At 52.0% G+C, this 20657-nt stretch overlaps 1 protein-coding gene across 5 annotated transcripts in view; it reads left to right on the top strand.

Annotated features, from left to right (window-relative positions):
- The window catches only part of DLGAP2 (DLG associated protein 2), a 145426-nt gene that overhangs the window by 80391 nt on the left and 44378 nt on the right, over window positions 1-20657 (top strand). For all 5 annotated transcript variants that reach the window (XM_058659844.1, XM_058659845.1, XM_058659843.1 and 2 more), the window contains 2 exons: window positions 8587-8652; window positions 18901-19934. In XM_058659844.1, coding sequence (XP_058515827.1) covers window positions 8587-8652; window positions 18901-19934 — 1100 coding nt within the window. The remainder of the gene's footprint in view (window positions 1-8586; window positions 8653-18900; window positions 19935-20657) is intronic.

Genomic DNA, 20657 nt, shown 5'->3' with positions numbered 1-20657 from the left:
TGGGGTCTTGGCTGACAGGCAGATTCAGTGGACTCAGTTGGCCCAGGCTAAACTGGACCTGCTGCTGGGGTCTGCTGTGTGAGGATAAGCAGCTGAGCCCCTCCCGAGGGGAGCCACTATCACCCTCAGCCCCTGGCCAAGTTTAGCACCCATGTCCCTGGTGTGGGCGGCTTTATTATGCATCTCAGAGGAGGGGAGGAGGCAGGTCCCCTGTGGGTGGCTCAGGCCAGTCAGGGGCCTCCCAAATGTGGGAGACAAGACCACCCCATGCCTGCAGTGGCAGCAGAAGGGTTGGCTGGCTCCTTCTGAGGCTGCTTTCTCAGCTGTGCTCCTCCTGGACAAGCACAGAGCATGAATATCTATTCAGCTACAAATCATGAAAGTGATTAGCCTGAGTGAGAGCTGGCTGGGGCAGGAGTGGAATCTGCAATTGGCTCCCCCGCCAGCAGCTGAACAGGCAGTAGAGCAGGCTGCAAGGACTAGAGGGTGGTATCTTTGCTCTGGGAAGCCCCTGTCCCACTGAAGCTGCTTCTCCATGTCCACCTTCCCTGGCTCCACTAGCACAAGGGACGCGCCTACTTGCATTTTGATAATTAAGCTCTGGAGGGCTGGTCCTTTGGAGTCAGACTGAGTAATTAAGATTCCAGCTGGTCAAACCAGGCCAGTGGCACCAGGAACAATATGGGTGGCTAGGAGCAGGCTGGAGGCCTCTACTGCCCAGGATCACTGCATGGCATTTTCCAGAAAACCTCCCATGGTCATGGCACATGACATGGAGCCACCATGGCTCAGCAGCAGTGCTGACAACGAGGGTCCTGTGACTTGGATGGCAGTGGTTTTGTGAGATGAGGACCCAAAGGGCCTGACGATTCTCCAGCGCCTCACTGTCCTGCAGGAGTGTGTGCATGGCCCCTCCCTGCCAGCTCTGTAGAGTGGGCTGCATGGCAGTGCATGTGCAGTTCACAAGGATGTGATTTCCACTGCTGCTTGCCACTGGTGACTCCTGGTAATGATGTGTTCACTAAGGGCATCTCAGCTGTGCCAGTGATTGTCCAGTTTCACTGTGAGCTACCAATGCATGTGGTTGTCCTGTTGGCTGCTGTGATGTCCTGAGGAGTGGAAGTGACAGGAGGCCCCACAGCAGTGGGGCTGGCCAGCACTGTTCACCCATGTGAGCTGTCTGAGGAGTGCATTCCCCTTTTGAGCTCACTGACAGAGGCTGGTGCCAGTTAGGGACTTAGGAAACACCGACTTGTCTCAGGAAGCACAGCTCGTGGGCTTGTCCATCCACATATTTGTCATCTGATTTTCCTTTGGAAGGCACAGATTCCATCAGTGGGGGTGGACACCATGTCTAGGAGTGAGGAGACCACGTTTGACGGCCACTGCAATGCAGTGTGGTGGCCAGGGTCCCGTGTACTTCAACCCTGTGTGGCTCTGCCCCATGGAAGTCAAGGCCCACGCAGTGTAGATGTGACCCGCTCCTGGCAGGAAGGTGTGTGCTGCCACAGGAAGGTATATCCAGCAGGAGGCCCCTGGCACCAAGGAAAGGAGGATCCAGGTTGTAACCTGTGTAAAGGCTGAGTAGGTGTATGCATACGTGCTGAGTAAAGGTACCTGCGAGCTGAGGTACTCGAGTGTAGGTGACCAGCATGATGTGCAAAGGGAAATAAATATTCAGACACTGAAAGGCTGTGACAGGGAGCACAGCCACAGACATGCTGGTCTTGTGTATGTGTGATGGGAGCAAGGTTGTATGTGTTTGTGTGTGTTATGTGTGTGTGATATGAGCATAGGCACAGACATGCTGGTCGTGTGTGTGCGTATGTGATGGGAACACAGGCAAAGAAATGCTGGTCGTGTGTGTGTGTGCGTGTGTGTGTGAGACTCAGGACCTCCCATGGTCATGGCCTGTGTCATTGAGGGTCTGGGGCATGGCAGGGAGGACATGGGAGATGAGGATGCTGGAGGGGATCAGGCTGGCATAGGTGACAAGAGGCTCAGTTGCCCTTGCCAAGGGTACATCCCCAGTGTTGCCAGGACTCAGCAGCACTAAGGCCCCCTTGGTCTCTGTAAGCTGTCTCCCACCTGTGTGCCCTCCATGTGTAGGTGACTGTGTGTAAGTACAGTATGGGGAGAGATGCCCATGCCATGAGCATGGGAGTCAGTGATGCCCAGACACACACACAGCCGGACTTGGGGGACTCACAGTCAGGAGAAGGCAGCTCTTTGGCTACAAAACCAGCATGCCTGGCAGGAAGGGCCAGCTCCACAGAGCAGCAAGTGGGCTGTGGGTATAGGGCTGACCTGAGAATGTTCTGGGCCATCGGCCAAGCCTGATGTTACCTTTCATCTAGGGTGCTGGAAACTGGACATGGATGGGGCTGAGGACAGAGTGGCCCTCCCACTGACCAAATGTCTGCCAGATCAACCCTGGTTCTAGGGAGCTCTGTGTGATTGGGACTCCATGGGCAGGCAATAGCTCCTGGCCCAGCTATCACTGTCTGGTCCCAGCAAGGCCCAGCATGGAGCCACACTCCCAAAAGCTGCCATGGGTAGGCTGCAATGTCCAGCCTCCTGCAGCCTAAATCCTGGGGATCTGGGGAGCCACAGGCACCCCATGGACAGGAATCAACCCTGGGGTCAGCAGAGGAAGGCCCCGACGTGGGAACTTGGGGCACTGAATGCTAGCTGCATAGCCACCGCATTAGCATATGCAGTCACACACCAGTATATGCATCTAAAGAATGAGCAGCAAAGGAGGGGCAGAGGAGGACCGGAACCGCGTCAGGCAGTTCTTCGGGTTCTGTCTCCATAGAAACTAGGCGTGCAGATGCGCTGGGGTATTTTTGTCTCTGAGGTTTTGTCTCTGAATTTGGACATGTGCACAGACAAAATGCCAGATGTGCCTCATGGCACGTGAGGCGTGCATCAGAGACACTGGCACCAGGCAGTGATCATGTCCAAAACCAGCACTGAGAGACACCAGGGTTTCATGGCCGCTCCCAGCACTGGGTTCCAAGAAAGGTAAAATGTGGAAACAGATTGCGGGGGCACTCACACACTAACCTGGGCTAGGGGGTCGGGGCGCTGGCAGCACAGCAGCTGAGGGTCCAGAACCACATGACACAGGGAGAAGCCCTGAAGAGGCACAGGTCAGAGTGGCCATCGGGCATAGGGTCCTCGTGAGCAGTCAGTGTTGGACATACGGTCCTTGTGGGCACAGTCAGGGTTGCCATCAGGCACCTGGTCCCCTGTGGTTGCAGTGAGGGCAGCTGTCAGGCACACGGTCCTCGTGGATGCAGTCAGGGTGGCCGTCAGGCACACAGTCCGCTGTGGATGCAGTGAGTGTGGGCACACAGTGCTTGTGGGCAAGTCAGGAGAGTCAATTGGCACACAGTCCTCCTGTAGCCACTGCGGGAGCCTCCATCATCCATTTGGCTCCATGTTGGTCAGCCTGGGGTTGCCACGATGAGACAGCTGGCACAGGCTCCCTCATCAATGAGGAGGGACTAGTCCAGAGCAGAGGGCATCAGGTCCCAGGGACATTCCCATAGGAGCTATGGTGTCACCTCGGGATAGGGTCCCATGGGAGCTATGGTGTCCCCTCAGGTGGGGTCCTCATGGGAGCCGATGGTATCATCTCAAGGTAGTATCCCCTTGGGAGCTATGATATCCCATCAGGATGGGGTCCCCTTTGGAGCCTACAGTCTCGCTTCAGGGTGGGTTCCCCGGAAGCTACAGTGTCACCTGGGGGTGGGGTCTTGTGGGAGGGACCAGTTCCATCTTGGACAGGCACAGAAGGCATCTGGGTCAGACTTGCTTCCTTCCCAGCAACTCCCATGCCAAGACTCCTAGATCACAGGAGAACACCACAGACCCTCTGTTAGGCAGTGCCCTGTGGACCCCAGCTGGGCCTCCCCTTGGAGACCCCTCACCACAGCACCACTGCGGGGCCAGGTTCCAGCCCATCTGGACCATGTTGGAGATGACATGTCCGTTTCACAGCAGGATAAGGACAGCAGGTCCAGCCAGGGAGCAGGGCGCGAGGGGTAGAAGAGAGGAGCTCTGTGGTGGTAGGCAGCCTCTGCAGCCACTCTCTGAATACACCCAACATCCAGCATCTTCACACAGGGGCCTCCCTACTCCCTGTCCCAGCATTTAGTGATCTGCACCCCTGAGCTAACTGGTCAGTTTCTGTCACATGCACCTCGACCCTGTAACATGCACCTCGACCCTGTAACATGCATCTCGGCCCTGTCACGCGTACCTTGGCCCTGTCACATGTACCTTGGCCCTGTCACTCGTACCTCGGCCCTGTCACATGTACCTTGGCCCTGTCACACACACCTGGCCCTGTCACTCGTACCTCGGCCCTGTCACGTGTACCTTGGCCCTGTCATGCGTACCTTGGCCCTGTCACGCATACCTTGGCCCTGTCACATGTACCTTGGCCCTGTCACACACACCTGGCCCTGTCACTCGTACCTCGGCCCTGTCACGTGTACCTTGGCCCTGTCACGCATACCTTGGCCCTGTCACATGTACCTTGGCCCTATCACACACACCTCGGCCCTGTCACACGTACCTTGGCCCTATCACATGTACTTTGGCCCTGTCACGCATGCCTTGGCCCTGTCACGCATACCTTGGCCCTGTCACGCATGCCTTGGCCCTTTCACATGTACCTTGGCCCTGTCACACACACCTCGGCCCTGTCACACACACCTCGGCCCTGCCCCGAGGCTGACACTGTTGTCCCTGGTGATGTGGCCATTGACAGTACTGGGGAGACCTCTGGTCCAAGCCCACATGTTGGTCACTGCCAGGGAAGCATCTGTGGCTGCGAGCATGTTCCCCACTAGGATAAGTAACTATGTATCGCACATGGGAGGGGACAAGCCAGTGGCACTGACAAGCTGCCCCGTTCACAAGGCTCTGCCCTCCTGCAGCTCTGTTTTAGCCAGGAGCACTGGAGTTTGACGCAGGATGCTGGTCTAACACGAGTGACTGAGCAGAATGAGTTCTAGGAGTGTAGCCACACCCTGAAGCCCCAGATGAGGGAAAACCACATGTGGGACCATGGACAAAATGAATGACTAAACCTATACAAGTCCTCACCCTGGGATCAAAGCCACCACACACACATCCTATGGAAGCTTCAGCAGCCTGGACCAGCTTGGAGCCCCTGGATACGGGACCCACTCAGGCCAGAACAGAGCCCCTGGATGTGCAGTGACAAATGGGGGCTCTGGCTCAGGACAGGTCAGAGCCCATGGATATCTAAGATTGACACAGGGACCCTCAACTCTGGCCAGTAGACAGCCCCTGGTTGTACAGTAACTGACATGGGGACCCTCACTCAGGCCTCACAGAGCCCCTTGCTGTGCAGTGACAACCAGGGACCCTCATTCAGGCCTCACAGAGCCTCTGGCTGTGCAGTGACACCTGGGAGCCCTCATTCAAGGCCTCACAGAGCCCTTGGATGTGCAGTGACACATGGGGACCCTCACTCAGGCCTCACAAAGCCACTGGCTGTGCAGTGACACCCGGGGACACTCACTCAGGCCTCATGAAGCCCCTGGCTGTGTAGTGACACATGGGGACCCTCATTCAGGCCTCACAGAGCCCTTGGCTGTGTAATGACACCCGGGGACCCTCACTCAAGCCTCACGGAGCCCTTGGCTGTGCAGTGACACATGGGGACCCTCACTCAGGCCTCACAAAGCCCTTGGCTGTGCAGTGACACATGGGGACCCTCACTCAGGCTTCACAGAGCCTCTGGCTGTGTAGTGACTGACACAGAACCTTCCTCAGCTTCTTTCTCTGGCATGTTACACAGAAGCCGGAAGTATCACCTGTTGGGGTATGCTGCACAGGCTGATACAGCCAGTTTTATCTGGAATCCTCTGAGTTTGGGATGGTAAGTTGTTGGCCTTGTTTACTCTTGGTTCTTGGTCCCTTCTCTGTGTCAGAGGAATTCAAAAAGGAGCATATGTGCGTTTGTCCTGTGGTGTTGAGGGTTAGGCTGCAGCTTCATACCTGGATGTGCGTGATGGAGGCAGAGTTCCAAGTAAGGCAAGTAAGGGTCTGCTCGTTCATGCTGATTCTGGTCCCAGTTGTTGCACTTCCCATCCAGCTCTCTGCTAACAGCCTGGAAAAGCAGCAGAGGATGGCAAGTGCTTGGAGCCCTGCACTCATGTGGGAACCAGGAAAGCCCTCTGGCTCCTGGCTTAAGCTTGGTCCACCTCTGTATTCATTTAGGGAGTGAACCGACAGATAAAAGCTTTTTTCTCTCCTTGTTCTATTACTCTGCCTTTCAGATAAATATATATTTTTTTCTGTTGAAGTAGTGTTTCTCTCAGACACCATTCAGTTCTGGAAGGTTCTGTAACTTGCCTGTGTGCACAATGGTGGAGACTCTGACCCTAAGGCCTGGACACAGGAGGCAAGGGGTGGGGAGGGTCCTTGGAGCTGACACACCTGCTCCCCCAGCTACAGGCAGGAGACCTCACTACCTCCCACATCTACCCGAAGTGCCACTGCTCCAGCACAGACTTCTGTAGCTCCCCAGCCACTTCTGCTGACGCAGGGTCCTTGATCACAAGCCAGTCTGTGCTTTTCCCAGAAAAGCCGGCAGTGCTCACGACAGTGCTGTGGACGCAGGCGAGGACACAGCTGCAAGGGGCGGGAGGGGCTGAGGCATTCATCAGAGTCCCTGTCACCATCAAACACTGCTATCGGGTGGGGGAGAGGAGAGAGAAGCAACCGAGCAACCATGTTCTCAGAGGGAACTTCCAGGGGACAGCGTCCAGAGCCTGGCAGGCTCCAACAGCCTGTGTGGAGTCGTGAAGATCCCTAACAGCCATGTCTGGGCCAACCTGAGTCATGGGGACCCCAACAGCCATCCCTGGACCAATATTGTGGCCCCCCGACCAGGGACAGAGCTACACCTGCAAGCCTGGCCTCAACCTCAGCAGGTGCCCCTCCTCTGCACGCAGAACCAACTGTGAGGTCTCAGGAAGGAGCCCCCATCCCAAGATCCCCAGGGCAGCTCCCATGTATCTACCTACTGTGGGACTCAGGGGACCCTTAGGGACATAGGAGCTGTGCCACCGCGATGCTTGGTAAGGGCTGGGATCAGCTGACTGTAGGCACCCCAGCCACTGTCGAGGAACGCCTGGACTGCCCTGCCCCAACTTGGGGCCAGTGAGCCTGTGTGGTGGTGTTCAGTGCTCGTGTTCCCCATGGTGCAGGGAGCAGAGAGCATGTCCGCATACCGGAGTGTGCCTGTGGAAGCAGCACTTAGCATGATGCCACCCTTTATGAACACATGCGTGCGGATCCTTGGTTCCATCTACCACTCATGTGGTCACTAACAAGCTCTGTGGTGAGAAGTTCTTTAGCAGAGTACAGGTCATGTGCACAGTGCCATTAATCACACCAAAGGGAGCAACTGACGTGGCATGAGTGCTGTGAGTGAGCTCATAGGAGATGCCTGACCCAGGTGGGACACATTATCATCATCCCATCCACTCAGGTATTTTACAAGTCAGTCACTGATCCTACTGTGTACTCACAAGAGCCAGGCCTTCACGGCTAAGTCTGCCACCTCCCCAAAAGGTCAGATGCCCATGGGCAGACTCGGAGACACGGAGGACATAGGGTAGAACGGCCAACACAGCCACGTCCAGAGTCTGAATCCCCAAAGCCGTGCCCATGTTTACAGATGTGCATGTGGGCACGTGTGTATGTACATGTAAATGGTATTTGGTGTGTTTAAACTTGCGTGCACACACATACACGTGTCTGTTGCCAATAGACCCATTCTTTAACTACCTGTCTCTGTGTGTTCAGACCAGTGATTTCTGCCACTGTTGTACACACCACAGGGACCCACTGAATCTACTGACCCAGGGCCAATGTGGAAACAGGATCTTGTCAAGCAGAGGCCAAAGTCAGGATGACTTCTAGGACTGAGGACTCAGAAGCGTTGGCCTGTTTGAGGAGTCAAGCATAAGCTGACTCTGCAGCACAGGGGCTGTCCCATAGAGCAGATGAGGGTCAGCAGGGAGGACAGTGTGAGCTGAGTCTGTGGACACAGGGGCTGTCCTATTGATGATGTGATGGCCCAGAGGGCTCCTGGAAGTAGTGGCAGTGAGAAGTTCTCACAGTGCTGGGACAAACCCAGGCTGTGGTGAACTATGTTTATGCGGGAAGCAAGCTCTGTAGGCATCCATCATGGTGTGAGCAGAACCAAGTGGGTGAACAGTCTGTGAGACTCGGCAGGTGGGAGGGTAAGTGCAGAAGGACAAGCTGGGCCTCAGTGAGTGAAGTGTGATGCGTGAGAAACGCACTGTGCTTGGTCCAGGAAGTGACTCGTGATCCTGCGGGAAAGGGCAAGTATCAGCCAGAGTTGTGAGGTGGACGGGGGGACTGCATCTACCCTGAGAAACACTAAGGAGGACTGTGTGGGGAATGGCTGTCTACATTGAGAGACACAAAACAGCACACTGAGGGACTAAGCACACTGTGTGTTCACTCTGTACACACTGAGGTACTAAGCACTTTCTGTTTCTCTTGCAGAGGAGGACGGTGGAGACCTGGTCCAGCCGGGCCTCAGCTTTCCCGGGCCAGCAGAGGAGGAGCTAGGTAGAGTATGGGCATAGCCCACAGAGCGCCTGGCTCCTGTGACCAGGATTTCCCAGATCCTGTGTGTGTGGTGTCCTTGGGTATGTTCTGGCCAGAACCCAGCAAAGGACACGATAGTACAGAGCACACACATGGCAGTGCTGTGGAAACATGGATAGATGCATGCCAGTCCCCAAGGTGGCTCCCCAAGGTCCACTCGTGGCTGCCACAGGACCCCAGGCGAGTGGCCCAATGAGCTGAGCCTTTGCTCAGGCAATCTCTCCATGTAGCATTGAAGGGTGACAACCAGATCATTCCACATTGACCTTCACACTGTTGACCTGAACATGGATGTGAGTGACATACAGCTGCTTTGCTCTTGTCAGGGCCTCATGTGGCAGAGGCCACACCTCTACTGGCCTCCTTCTGGAAAAGTCATTTCTTACCCAGCTGCCTCCAGGCAGCATGAGTAGCCCCTGAGAACACCTGGCAGCATCTGGTTGGCCCCTGGTCTGGTACCTGGTCTGGAAGGACACTGCTGTTGGGGTCTGGAAGGACACTGCTGTTGGGGTCTGCAGCACCTGTTCTTCCACCCCAGAGGAAACACCAAGATACAGAGGAAACAGCTGACTCTGTACCAGCTCCTATGGGTGCAGGGAGCGAGCAGAGCCCACACCCTTCCAGGGCTCCCAAGCATACGCCCTGCCCCAACAGGGTTCTCGGGTATGCTCCCTGCCTCCCCAGGGCTCCCAAGCATACTCCCTCCCCCCCCAGGGCTCCTGAGTGTGCTCCCTGACCCCCCAGGGTTCTCGAGCATGCTCCCTGCCCCACCCCAGGGCTCCCGAGCGTGCTCCTGCTTCCCACCCCCAACAGGGCTCCCAAGCATGCTCCCCTTGCCTGTACTGGCATCACAGTGTCAGGGCACAGTGTCCAGGCTTGGCTGGTAGCATCCACTAAGCTGGGCTGCAGGTGTCCAGGCTTGGATAGGGCATCCAGGTTGGGTTGAGCGCATGCAAGGGGCTGGGGATGTTTAGACTGGGCTGAGGGGTATAAAGTGCTTATCATCATGATAAAACACATTGTGTAGAATTTAGCCATTTTACCCATTTTACCTACACTGTCTTGTGTGGTAAGTGCTGCAGGTACATTGTAGATGATTAAGTGGCTCTGTTCCTGTGGCCATCATGTGTCAAACATGACACTTGATCTTGTATATCCATGACTGGCCGTCACATGAGCGTACATTTGATTACATGTTTATGTCACTGTGGCAGTCACATGACAAGCATAGCATTTGATCATGTGTATACATGACTGTGGTCATCATATGACAAATGTGACATTCAGTCGCTTGCAACCATGACGATGGCTATCATGTGAGATGTGTGATGTTTGCTTTGATGTTGTGTATTCGTGTCTGTGGCAGTCACATGACAAGCGTGGCCTTTGATCTCATGGATCCTTGACCACAGCCATCGTGTGAGACTCATGTTTGCTTTGATCTTGTGTGTCCATGTCTGTGACTGTCACATGACAAGCGTGACATTTTGTCTCGTGGATCCATGTCTATTTCATGTGACAAGTGTGAAGTTTGTTGGTGTTCTGAGGAGTTCCATGTCTAATCCCCTAACAGCTTCAGTAACAGGATATGTTTGTACTACAGCCCAGATATTGTGCAGCAGATCTCTGGTTGTTTCTTGGGCTTTGTAACTTGATCCCCAGCAGTAGGTGAGCACTCCCATTGCACTTTCTGCTTTGGGAAGTTCCTGTTTCACTTCCATGGCTTGTCTTCCTACCCTAACTTTGTCCTTACTGCCTGGCGTCTGCCCGGCGTCTGCCCGGGCCATCCACCTTGTCTTGGGATGAAACCTCCTCCTGGGGTCTGCTTGGGACTCCATCATGTGGACCCCACACTGCCCTGGTCTTTTCATTGCTGGCAGAGGCCTGACTGCAGACCACATCATCTCCATGCCTTGAATAGTTTCCTGAGGTCCCTGGGACACTGCTGGGCCCCACTCTGGGGTGCCCGTGAGCCAGAAGGCAACAGAAAACTGTTCATAAGAGAGGCAGAAATGGAGGAAGGTAGGGTGACAACCTCACTACTTCTAAGTAATCAGCAGCAAATGGCATTGTGTTACACACCTCCTTTCCAAATTAAATTTCCCATTTTCCATGGACATAACTACATAGTGTTTCAAGACGTATTCCACGTCTCACATTTATGAATCTGTCATCCTGCTGGGCCAAACTAAAGTGATAAAACTTCATTTTTAAACTATTTATTTATTTTATTATTTGATGCTATAGTTCCATAGACTCTGGGATTTCTCTTCCCCTCCCCAGCACGCCCTCACTGATTTTCCCTATATCATTACAATAGTATAGTCCTTCATAAACAGTCATAAGTCTGTCATTCGACTATTTAAGTGTATGCTGACATTGTAGGTATGGACAATGGCAGAGAGTCCAGCATCCAACTGTCAAGGTATATCCAAGTTTCATTGGGAGTCCATCTTTGATTTGGAGGTAGAGATACATACTACATTGTATCTTCACATATCAATACGCTAGTTTCTATTACACAGTTTCTATACATCCTCTTAAATGAAAAGCCATAAAAATCAACAGGAAGAAAAAAATAGAAAATTAACAACATGGAGTTAAATATGCTATCGAATGACCAATGTGTCACTGAAAAAATGAAAAAAACTTTCTTGAAGCAAATGATGCTACTGTGTGACCTGTAAGTCAGTGAGAAAGTTGATACGGATACAAACTTTTATGAATGAATTAAAATAAAAACAAAAATTTCAAAACCCCTGAGATATAGCAAAAACAGCACTGAAAGGGCTGTTGCTCTCGTATTTGGATGAAGGTTGCCCTATATCAGAGAGAAGAAATGATATTTGTCCTTTTGGTATCGAATTGTTTCACTGAACATAATGATCTCTAGTTGGACCATATGGTTGCAAATATAGAATTTCATTTTTTAATGGCTGAGCAGTATTCCATAAAGTAGATGTACCACAGTTTCTTTATCCACTCCTCTTTTGATGGTCTTCTGGGTTGTTTCCATGTCTTTGCTATTGTGAATTGTGCTGCTGCAAATATAGGATTACAGATCCCTTTCTCATAAGCAGACTTAATTTCCTTTGGGTTTATTCTCAAAAGTGGGAAAGCTGGGTCATACAGCAGGTTAATTTTTAGTTCTCTAAGCACTCTCCATACTGGCTTCCATAGTGGTTGTACTATCCTATACATCCACCAACAGTGAAGGAGGGCGGGTTACCTTTCTTCCCACATCCACACCAGCAGATGTTAGTAGAGTTCTGAGTGTGAGCCAGTCTCACTGGAGGCAGGAGGAACATCAGTGTGTTTTTCATTTGTATTTCCCTGACAGATAAGGAGCCTGAGTATTTTTCCATGTGTCTATTAGCCACTTGAATTTGTTCTTTTGAAAATGTCTGTTCATTTCCTTCACCCATTTCTTTACAGGGTTATTTTGCTTCAAAGTTGTTGAGTTTCTGAAGCTTTTTGCAAGTGTCCTCTATATTAGTCTCTTATCAGTTGTGTAGTATACACAATTTTTTTTCCATTCTATTGGTTGCTTCTTCACTTTGTTGATCATCTCCTTTGCTGTAAAGAAACTTTTTAGTTTGATGTAGTCCCATTTGTTTAATTTTGACTTTGATTGCCTGTGCTTTTGGTGTGTGTCTTCAAGAAGTCGTTCCCCATTCCTGTATCTTGGAGAGTGCTTCCTATGTTTTCCTCTAATACTTTGGTGGTTTCTGGGTGCAGATTTATGTCCTTGATCTATTGAGCTGGTTTTTGTATGAAGTGAAATGTCGGAGTCTTGTTTCTGACTTCTGCAGGCTGCTATCCAATTGTCCCAACAGCATTTGTTGAAGAGACCAGACTTCGATAATCCCCTGGATTATTTTCAGTTCTCTTGCTGAAGATCAGTTTGTGTACAGTACAGTACATGTGTGGGCTTTCTTCTGGAGTTTCTATTCTGTTCCATTGATCTGCTCTGTTTCTGTACCAGTACCAGACTGTTTTGATGACCACCGCCCTGTAATATGTCTTGAGATCTGGAATTCTGATTCCTCAAGCTTCACTTTTATTCTTCAGGATAGTCTCTTGTGTTTCCAGATGAACTTTTGTATCCTCTTTTCTATTTCTGAGAACACTGTTGTTGGGATTTTGATTGGGATCACACTGAATCTGTATATTGCTTTTGATAATATGGGCATTTTGATGATGCTGATCCTGCTGGTTCAGGAACATGGTAAGTTTCTTTGTCTTTTAATGTCTTCTTCTATTTCTTTTCTTAATGTTTTGTAATTTTCATCATGGAGATCTTCCACATCTTTGGTCAGGTAAATTCCCAGGTATTTAGAGATTCCTCTCCACTATTTTAAAGGGAACTGTACTTACTCTTCCCTTCTCAGCCATGCAGTTATTTGTGTATATTTATGCCACTGATTTATGTTCATTAATTTTATATCCTGTTACACTGTCAAATTCTCTTATGAGTTCAGATAGTCTCTTAATTGATAGTCTCTTCTGGCTCTCTTAAGCAGAGAATCATGTCATCTGCAAACAGAGATAATTTTAATTCCTCAGTTCCAATTTGAAATCCTTTAATTTGTTTTTCTTGCATAATAACTCTGGCAAGGTCTTCCAATACTATATTGAATAGCAATGGTGAAAGCAGACACCCTTGTCTACTTCCGGTTCTTAGTGGAAAAGCTTCCAATTGTTCTTCATTTAGTATGATGCTGGCATTGGGTTTTTCATATATTGCTTTGATTGTGTACTAAAATGTTCCTTCTATGCCCATCTTCCTTAAGGTTTTTAGCATGAAGTGGTGTTAAATTTTCTCAAATGCCTTTTCTGTATCTATTGAGATGATCGTGTGATTTTGTTTTCCAATTTGTTGACGTAGTAAATCACATTTATTGATTTGCAAATGTTGAACCATCCCTGCATGTCTGGGATGAATTCCACCTTTCCGGATGAATGATCTGCTTGATTTACTGTTGGATTCTTTTGGCTAGTATTTTGTTGAGGATATTCACATCTATGTTCATCAGGGATACCAGTCTGTAGTTCACTTTTTCTGTTGTGTTTCTCTCTGAATTTGATATTGAGGTGATATTGGCTTCATAGAAAGAGTTTGGAAGGATTGCCTTCCTTTACATTCTTTGGGATAACTTGTGGATGATTGGAGTAAGTTCTTCTTGAAACATTTGGTAGAATTCAGCAGTGACTACATCTGGTCCAGGGCTTTTCTTTGTTGGAGGGATTTAATTACTGATTCAATCTCAGTCCTTGCTGTAAATCCATTTAGATTAGTAATTGCCTCATGATTTTTTGTGTCAAAAATATTTCCATTTCTTCTAGGTCTTCTGATTTGTTAACATTTAGTTGCTTGTAACAGTTCCTACTAATTCTATGAATGTTCAAGGTGTCTGTTGTTATATTTCCTTTTTTTTTTTTTTGTCTCTCATCCTATTGATAAGAACCGGCGCCCACATGGGATCCCGGGGCATTCGAGGCGAGGACTTTAGCCGCTAGGCCACGCCGCTGGGCCCTGCCTTTGGTTTTGATAGGTGTTATTTCTTTTCGCTGTCAAGAGAACATCTGTAAGCATCATTTGCAAGTCTGAAAGAGGGGAATTCTTTGAGCTTTTTTTTTTTTTACTGTGGAGGAATTTTCTTTCACTTTCAAAGACAAAGAAAGGTTTCACCAGGTAAGTTATTCTGGGCTGACAATTTTTCCCCCTTTAAAATCTGGAATATGTCACTGCCTTCTCTTTTGGCCTGTAGTTTCCTCTGACTGGTCAGTTGTGAGTCTGATTGGGACTCCTCTATTTGTTAATTGACTTTTCCACATGCATATTTAAGGATCTTTTCTTTATGTTCCACTGAAGTGAACTTGATCATCATGTTCATGGTGAAGATTGCTTTTGTTGAATCCTATTAGGAGTTCTGTATCCCTTTTGTATGTTGTTTCCCAATTATTTCTCCATATTAGGGAAGTTTTCATTTATTATTTCATTAAATACACTTTTAAACCCAGCTACTCTTTCTGTGCTTTCTGGAACTCCCATAACTCTGATATTCAGCCTTTTAATAGTGTCTTTTAATTCTTGAATACCTTTTTTTGTTGCTGTTTGTTTGTTTGTTTGCTTGACTTAGTTCCTCTTCCAGCTTTTTGGTTGTTTTCCATTGTGGCAGGAAATATCTTCCAAATCTGAGGTTCTTTTTTCTGCCGCACTCATTCTATTATTGAGGCTTTACACTGCATTTTTAATTTGCTCCATTGTGTTCTTAATTTCTAAGATATCAGCTTTCATTTGATTCATTGCTATTTCCTGTATAACATATTCCTTAAATTCCACCAACTCCTACATATGTTTCTCATTGTTGATAAGAAGTTTTATAACAAGTTGTCTAAATTCTTTATCCCCTATTTGCTCAACATAGTTCTCAGTTAACACTGAGATTGACAAAGGTTTTTGCTCCTTTGCAGGGGAGGCATCAGTAATAGTCATTGTGCATCTGTCTCTTCTTTCGCTCTTGGTCATTGCTATTCTGGTTAGCAGATTCTTCTCCTTAGGACAGCTTTCTATACTGTGTTGCTCACAGGTCTACAGGTTGATTTTACTGATTGAGTTTAGTACCTGGTTCTTGTTTGCAATCACTTGTGCCACTCCCCCCAGCAAGTTTCAGTCCCAGGCTCTTGTACTGGGCTTCTACCATGGTCCCTGTGATCCCACACAGCATTTCTCCCACTCCCAGACCAAGCAATGCCTGGGATAAGGGAGATACCAGCTCTCCTAAATTACTGGGTGCTGGTCTTGCTGGAAACTGCTGGCTGTTAGGTCTGGTGGCCATCCACACCTATTTTGGGTGGAACCCATAAGATGCTAAGTCAATACTCTTTTCCCTTGGGACCAGTGTGATGCACTGGATTAGAACTGAGTTCACTCCTGGCTTAGTGCATCTACAGCTCACTGTTGTCCCTCTGGTCCTACAGCCTTTGCCACAGTACACAAAATGGCTCCCCATGTGGTACTCATGGGAGTCTGGGCTGTGAAATCCACCCTGTTCCTGCACTGCTGCTTGGGGGCTGCCGCTCTGTCTCTGCTCCTAGTCAGATCACACAAATAAGCCAGACAGGCAGTTCTTTGAGTGAGTGAGTTCACCTCCTGATCTCTTGGTGAACTCTGCTTCCCACCTGGTAGTTGGTAGAGCTCCAATCACTGATCACCGACAGCTGACCACTGCTCAGGTGTCTGTTCACTGCAACACTGCTCCATTGTGTCTGCTGCTTCCCTTTGTCTGTGGGTCTCCAGGTGCCCCTCTGCTGTTGACCTGTTCTCTACTATTTCCTGGAAGCTGTCCTCTCTGCTTCACCTTGGCTAAATTATTCTCCAATCAGTTTAAACCTGTCCTCACTGTGTACTGTCATCCTGCTGTCCCCATGACCACTTTAGTGCCATGATGACAGTATCATTGTTTCAGCACAGGTCACCCTCACAGAGCAGAGGGGTCCCGCTAGGAAGGTTGGGTTCTCTTTCTCCCATCTCAGGCTCCGTCTCTGTAACTCAGAGACATTTGCCAGAAACTCAAATTCTCGTTAGCATCAGATGGATGGTGAGGCTGTCCTGGAATGCTACACATGGCACAACTGGATGACTGTTGTGACCATGTGGAAGTATCTTCCCCCCTACAGCTCCAAAGTGGGAGGCATGGACATGGGGAGGAGGGCCACATGCAACATGATCAAGGACAGTGATGCAGCACGGTCCCCTTCCTGAACCTTGGAGCAACCTGCAGATGCAGGAGCCTGCTGGCTTTGTCACTCAAGTCTGCGAGCTTGTCTAAAGAATCCTTGTGCTTGAAAGGCAGAGAGAGAAAGGTACACAAAGAAGAAGACACACAGAGAGAAACAGGAAGACAGAAAGAAAGATGGCAACAGGAAGGGGAGACACAGAGAATCTGCAGGTTCACTCCCCAGATGGCTGTAATAGCCAGAGCTAGTTCGGTCGGAAGCTGGGGTTCAAGAGCCTAACCTGCATCCCCCTCCTACATGGGCACAGAGATCCATGGACTTGGGCCATCCTCCCCTACTTTCCCAGGTTGCAAGCAGTGAGTTGGATCAGAAGTGGAGCACCTAACACTTGAACCAGAGTCCGTATGATATGCCAGCCCTCAGAATGTGGTCCCCACTGCAAAACCCTTTCATGAAGGTGTTTTCCATAGACTCTGGAAGGAAACCTTACACACCTTCATCTTCTTCCGTGGAGACCACGGCCAGAGCTCCGCCTCAGGCAAAATGAAGGATATTATCTGGGTGTCTCATGACAGATCCACTGCCCCGAGTGGGCCGCACCCATGCCGCTACTGTGTGCACTGCCGGGCTGTCTGTGAGCAATTTCAGTGCACAGTGAGGTGGCTGGACTTGGGAGGAAGCCCCACTCCCACCCAGCACCTGCCACCCTCAGGGCCCTCTGATGCCCCTTCAGGCGACAGTGGGGCTGCAGTGTCCCACACCCTGGTCTGCACTGGGCACTGCTATCCTGCGGGGTCCAGCGGGTCTCCCAGGCATGGTGGTATTCCCCGTGGTCCTCCAGAACAGGGAGTGCAGTGCGGGCACTGCCCCTGCCTGTCTTTGTTAGCCTTGGCTGCTCCAGAAGTGTGGCTGCACAGCCTGCTGGGGCCTGAGACACATGTGGGTGTAGACATGAAGGAGGGTTTCCCTGTCCAGCTTCAAGGCTGCCATGGCCTGCTTAGTCTGAGACACGAGTGGGCGAGGAGGTGGAGTCAATTGTGGCTGCTCTAGATGAAAGCTTTCCCGCATCTGGGCTGAGGCTGTTGAGTCACTGTAACCCCATCCAGACTTGCAGGTGCCTCCAGGTTCCCCTTGCTCCCCCATGTGGGGCAGGGGGTCTTTGGGGTGCTAGCCGGGAGAACAAGGGTGGACTAGATGAGGTGTAGGGGCTTCCACTTTCAGAAAGGTGGGGGAGCAGGCCTTGATAGGAAGGCAAGGGTTGTGGACGCCAACTTGAGCACAGTGGCACATGACGATTAGTGTTGGGGCTTTGTTCCTTATGTCCACCAGGACTCTTTCACCCACAGCAGGACTAGCCAGGACTAAGTCACTGCCTGTGACTTGGGCTCCCCGGCCCTGCCATCCAGCACATTGCCAGGCAGGGACAGCCAGCCCCCCACCTGGGGTGCCTACACAAGATCCATTTGGGGACACTGTGGCTCAGCATGGAGCATCCATGAATCAGCCAATAGGGGATTATCTTGTGCGGTTCTGCTCAGGGAGAGGTGCTGCAAGGTGAGGGCATTCCTGAGCTGCAACCCCGCTCCATCTTGCACCTTTTCCGTCAGCATCTACAGGGATGAGGTCTGGCAGGTAAGTGTGGCAATAAGGGCCCTTCTTGGAACCTGCTGAGTAGTGTGGACATGGGGTCTGCAGCTCGCAGGGTAGATCAACACCCAGGAGCCAAGGCAGGGCTCCTCATCGCTCAGGGCCACAGCTGGATGGAAAGGGGTGGGGTGGAACAGGACAGGGGTGTCTGTCCACTACGCATAGATTTTTCTGTCTACACTCACCTATTCATAACTGCCAAGTGTACAGCATCACAGTGAGGGGACAAAAGTGTGTGGGTGCTCCTGGGCTGTGTGTGAGTGGGACAGGAACACTTGTGTGAGCGTGCCAGGCTGTCGGAGGGGATGGAGCAGCTTTAGCCTCTCCTGTGAGAGCTCTGCTCTGATGTCACCCTGTGGTCCTTGATGTTAGCTGCTGGGCACCCATGGTGTCACATGCCTCGTGTCTTGAAGCCATACACAACCATACTGTTCATTCTCAGAGAAGCAATCAATTAAAGTTAGGGGTCTCAAATTGCACTCTGAGTAACCCCAACCCCCGTCCTGCCCCCTAGGTTAGGGTTAGGTCATGGGAAGATCTTGGGAGAGCAGCCGCTCCTGTCCTCTGCTACGTGGGAGAATTCCCTCGCAGGGGCTGTCTCTTGTGTCAATTCACGGCTCAATATCCAAGTGGGAGCCAGTCTGGGAGAGGAAAAGGCGCTGTGGCACCCCTACTGAGCGCAGCACGCTCTCCTGCCCATCTTGTGCTGGGCAGACGTCGCAGTACGCGAGAGCACAGTGACCCCTATTCCTCATGTGGGATGCTGCATGTCCCAGCCTCTCTGCCTGGGTGCTAATGGCCCTTTTGTTCTGCCCACAGACCAGGCATACGCGTGGTCGCCTCCACCGCCGCCTTTCGATGAAGACAGCTACGCCCCCGCTCCCAGGAGCATGAAGGGGTTATCGGCCAGCCGCGGCGCCCCAGCGCTGTGTTCCGGCCACACCTGTGGCCTTCCGCCGCCTGCAGACTGCGAGCTAGGCCATGGGCACCTGCACCACGCACCCGAGGTGCGGCCGCCCTATCTACTGAGCCCCACGGACCGCTGCTCGCCACGCAGCTCCGTGCACTCAGAGTGTGTGGCGATGCCCGTGGCGCTGGGAGAGCCAGTGTCGAGTAGCACCTTCCCCAGGATGCACTACAGCTCGCACCACGACGCCAGGGACGCCTGCACCGTGACCCACGCGGGCGCCAAGGCCCACCGCCTGCCGGCCACGCTGCTGGACCAGTTCGAAAAGCAGCTGCCGCTGCCCCGCGACGGCTTCCACACGCTGCAGTACCAGCGCGCACCAGCCGCTGAGCCACGCAGCGAGAGCCCAGGCCGCATCCGGCACCTGGTGCACTCGGTGCAAAAGCTCTTCACCAAGTCGCACTCCCTGGAGGGCGCTGCCAAGGCCGGTGTCCACAGCGCCAGGGCGGACGGCCGGGCGGACGAGCGGCCCCACGGCGCACACGCACGGCATGGCCGGCGCAGCAAGAGCAAGGAGCGCAAGCCAGAGGCCAAGCCGCGAGCCGGGCTCAGCAGCTGGTGGAGCTCAGATGACAACTTGGACAGCGATGGTACCTGCCGCAACACCGCCGCCGCTGCGCGCCTGGCAGCCTGCTACCCTGAGCCGCTGCGGGCCGGCCCCTTCGGCGACCTCTCCCTCAAGACCTCCAAGAGCAACAGCGACGTCAAGTGCTCAGCCTGCGAGGGCTTCGCCACCCCGGATACTCGCTACATGAAGCGCAGCTCCTGGTCCACGCTCACGGTCAGCCAGGCCAAGGAGGCCTACCGCAAGAGCTCCCTGAACCTGGACCAGCCTCTCTCCCACCCAGACCTCAAGCCTGCCCTGCGGCCGTGCCACTACCTCCAGGTGAGAGCCCAGTATGCCTCAGGCACGAGGCAGAGCGCCCTGGAGACACAGCTGGGGAGGTGCACGGATTACACAGCTCACAGTAGGTGCCAGTGAGGGTAGGTCAGTATGTGTAGAAGGCTTCTCACACAGTGCATGTGGGGGAGGGGTGGCAGTGTGCGTGAGTGACACCGTACATGGGGGTGGCAGTGTGTGCGGATGTCCTCATATGCTGTGTCTCAAGAGGCATGTATAACCGTGTGCTCAGGCCTCAGTGCTGTCTGGGAGTCTAGGATGCCTGTGGTGGCCATGAGCACTCAGGGTCCTCCTATCCCCTCTCCCATCTGCCTTAGAGCTGACCCCTCAGCCTGCACGTGACCTCCTGACTACAACTCCCACAGTGACCCTCAGCCTCCTGGATCTCTCAGGGCTGCGTGGGGTGTCTCCAAGGTTGGGGGCCCACTCCTGTCCATGTTTCATAGCATTCCCATATGCTCCTGCTGCACACACTCGGTTCATTCACCTGTGGCTCCATATCCTGGCCTCTATGGGAGAGCCGTGCGCCTGACCTAGGGTTCTGGACTGCTCTGGGGTCACTGGTCCACACAGCCAGGTGTGGGGTCCTCTCGCCTGCTCTGGGGGTTGCTGGTCCACACAACCAGGTGTCAGGGTTCTGGCAAGGCAAGGCACACCTGCCTGTCTCCGTGACCTACAGGGCACGGCCCTCCGTGGGCAGAGCAGCCC

The sequence above is a fragment of the Ochotona princeps genome, unplaced genomic scaffold (genome assembly GCF_030435755.1).
Source record: "Ochotona princeps isolate mOchPri1 unplaced genomic scaffold, mOchPri1.hap1 HAP1_SCAFFOLD_116, whole genome shotgun sequence".
Taxonomy (NCBI): Eukaryota; Metazoa; Chordata; class Mammalia; order Lagomorpha; family Ochotonidae; genus Ochotona; species Ochotona princeps.
This window is presented reverse-complemented; position numbering and strand designations above follow the sequence as displayed.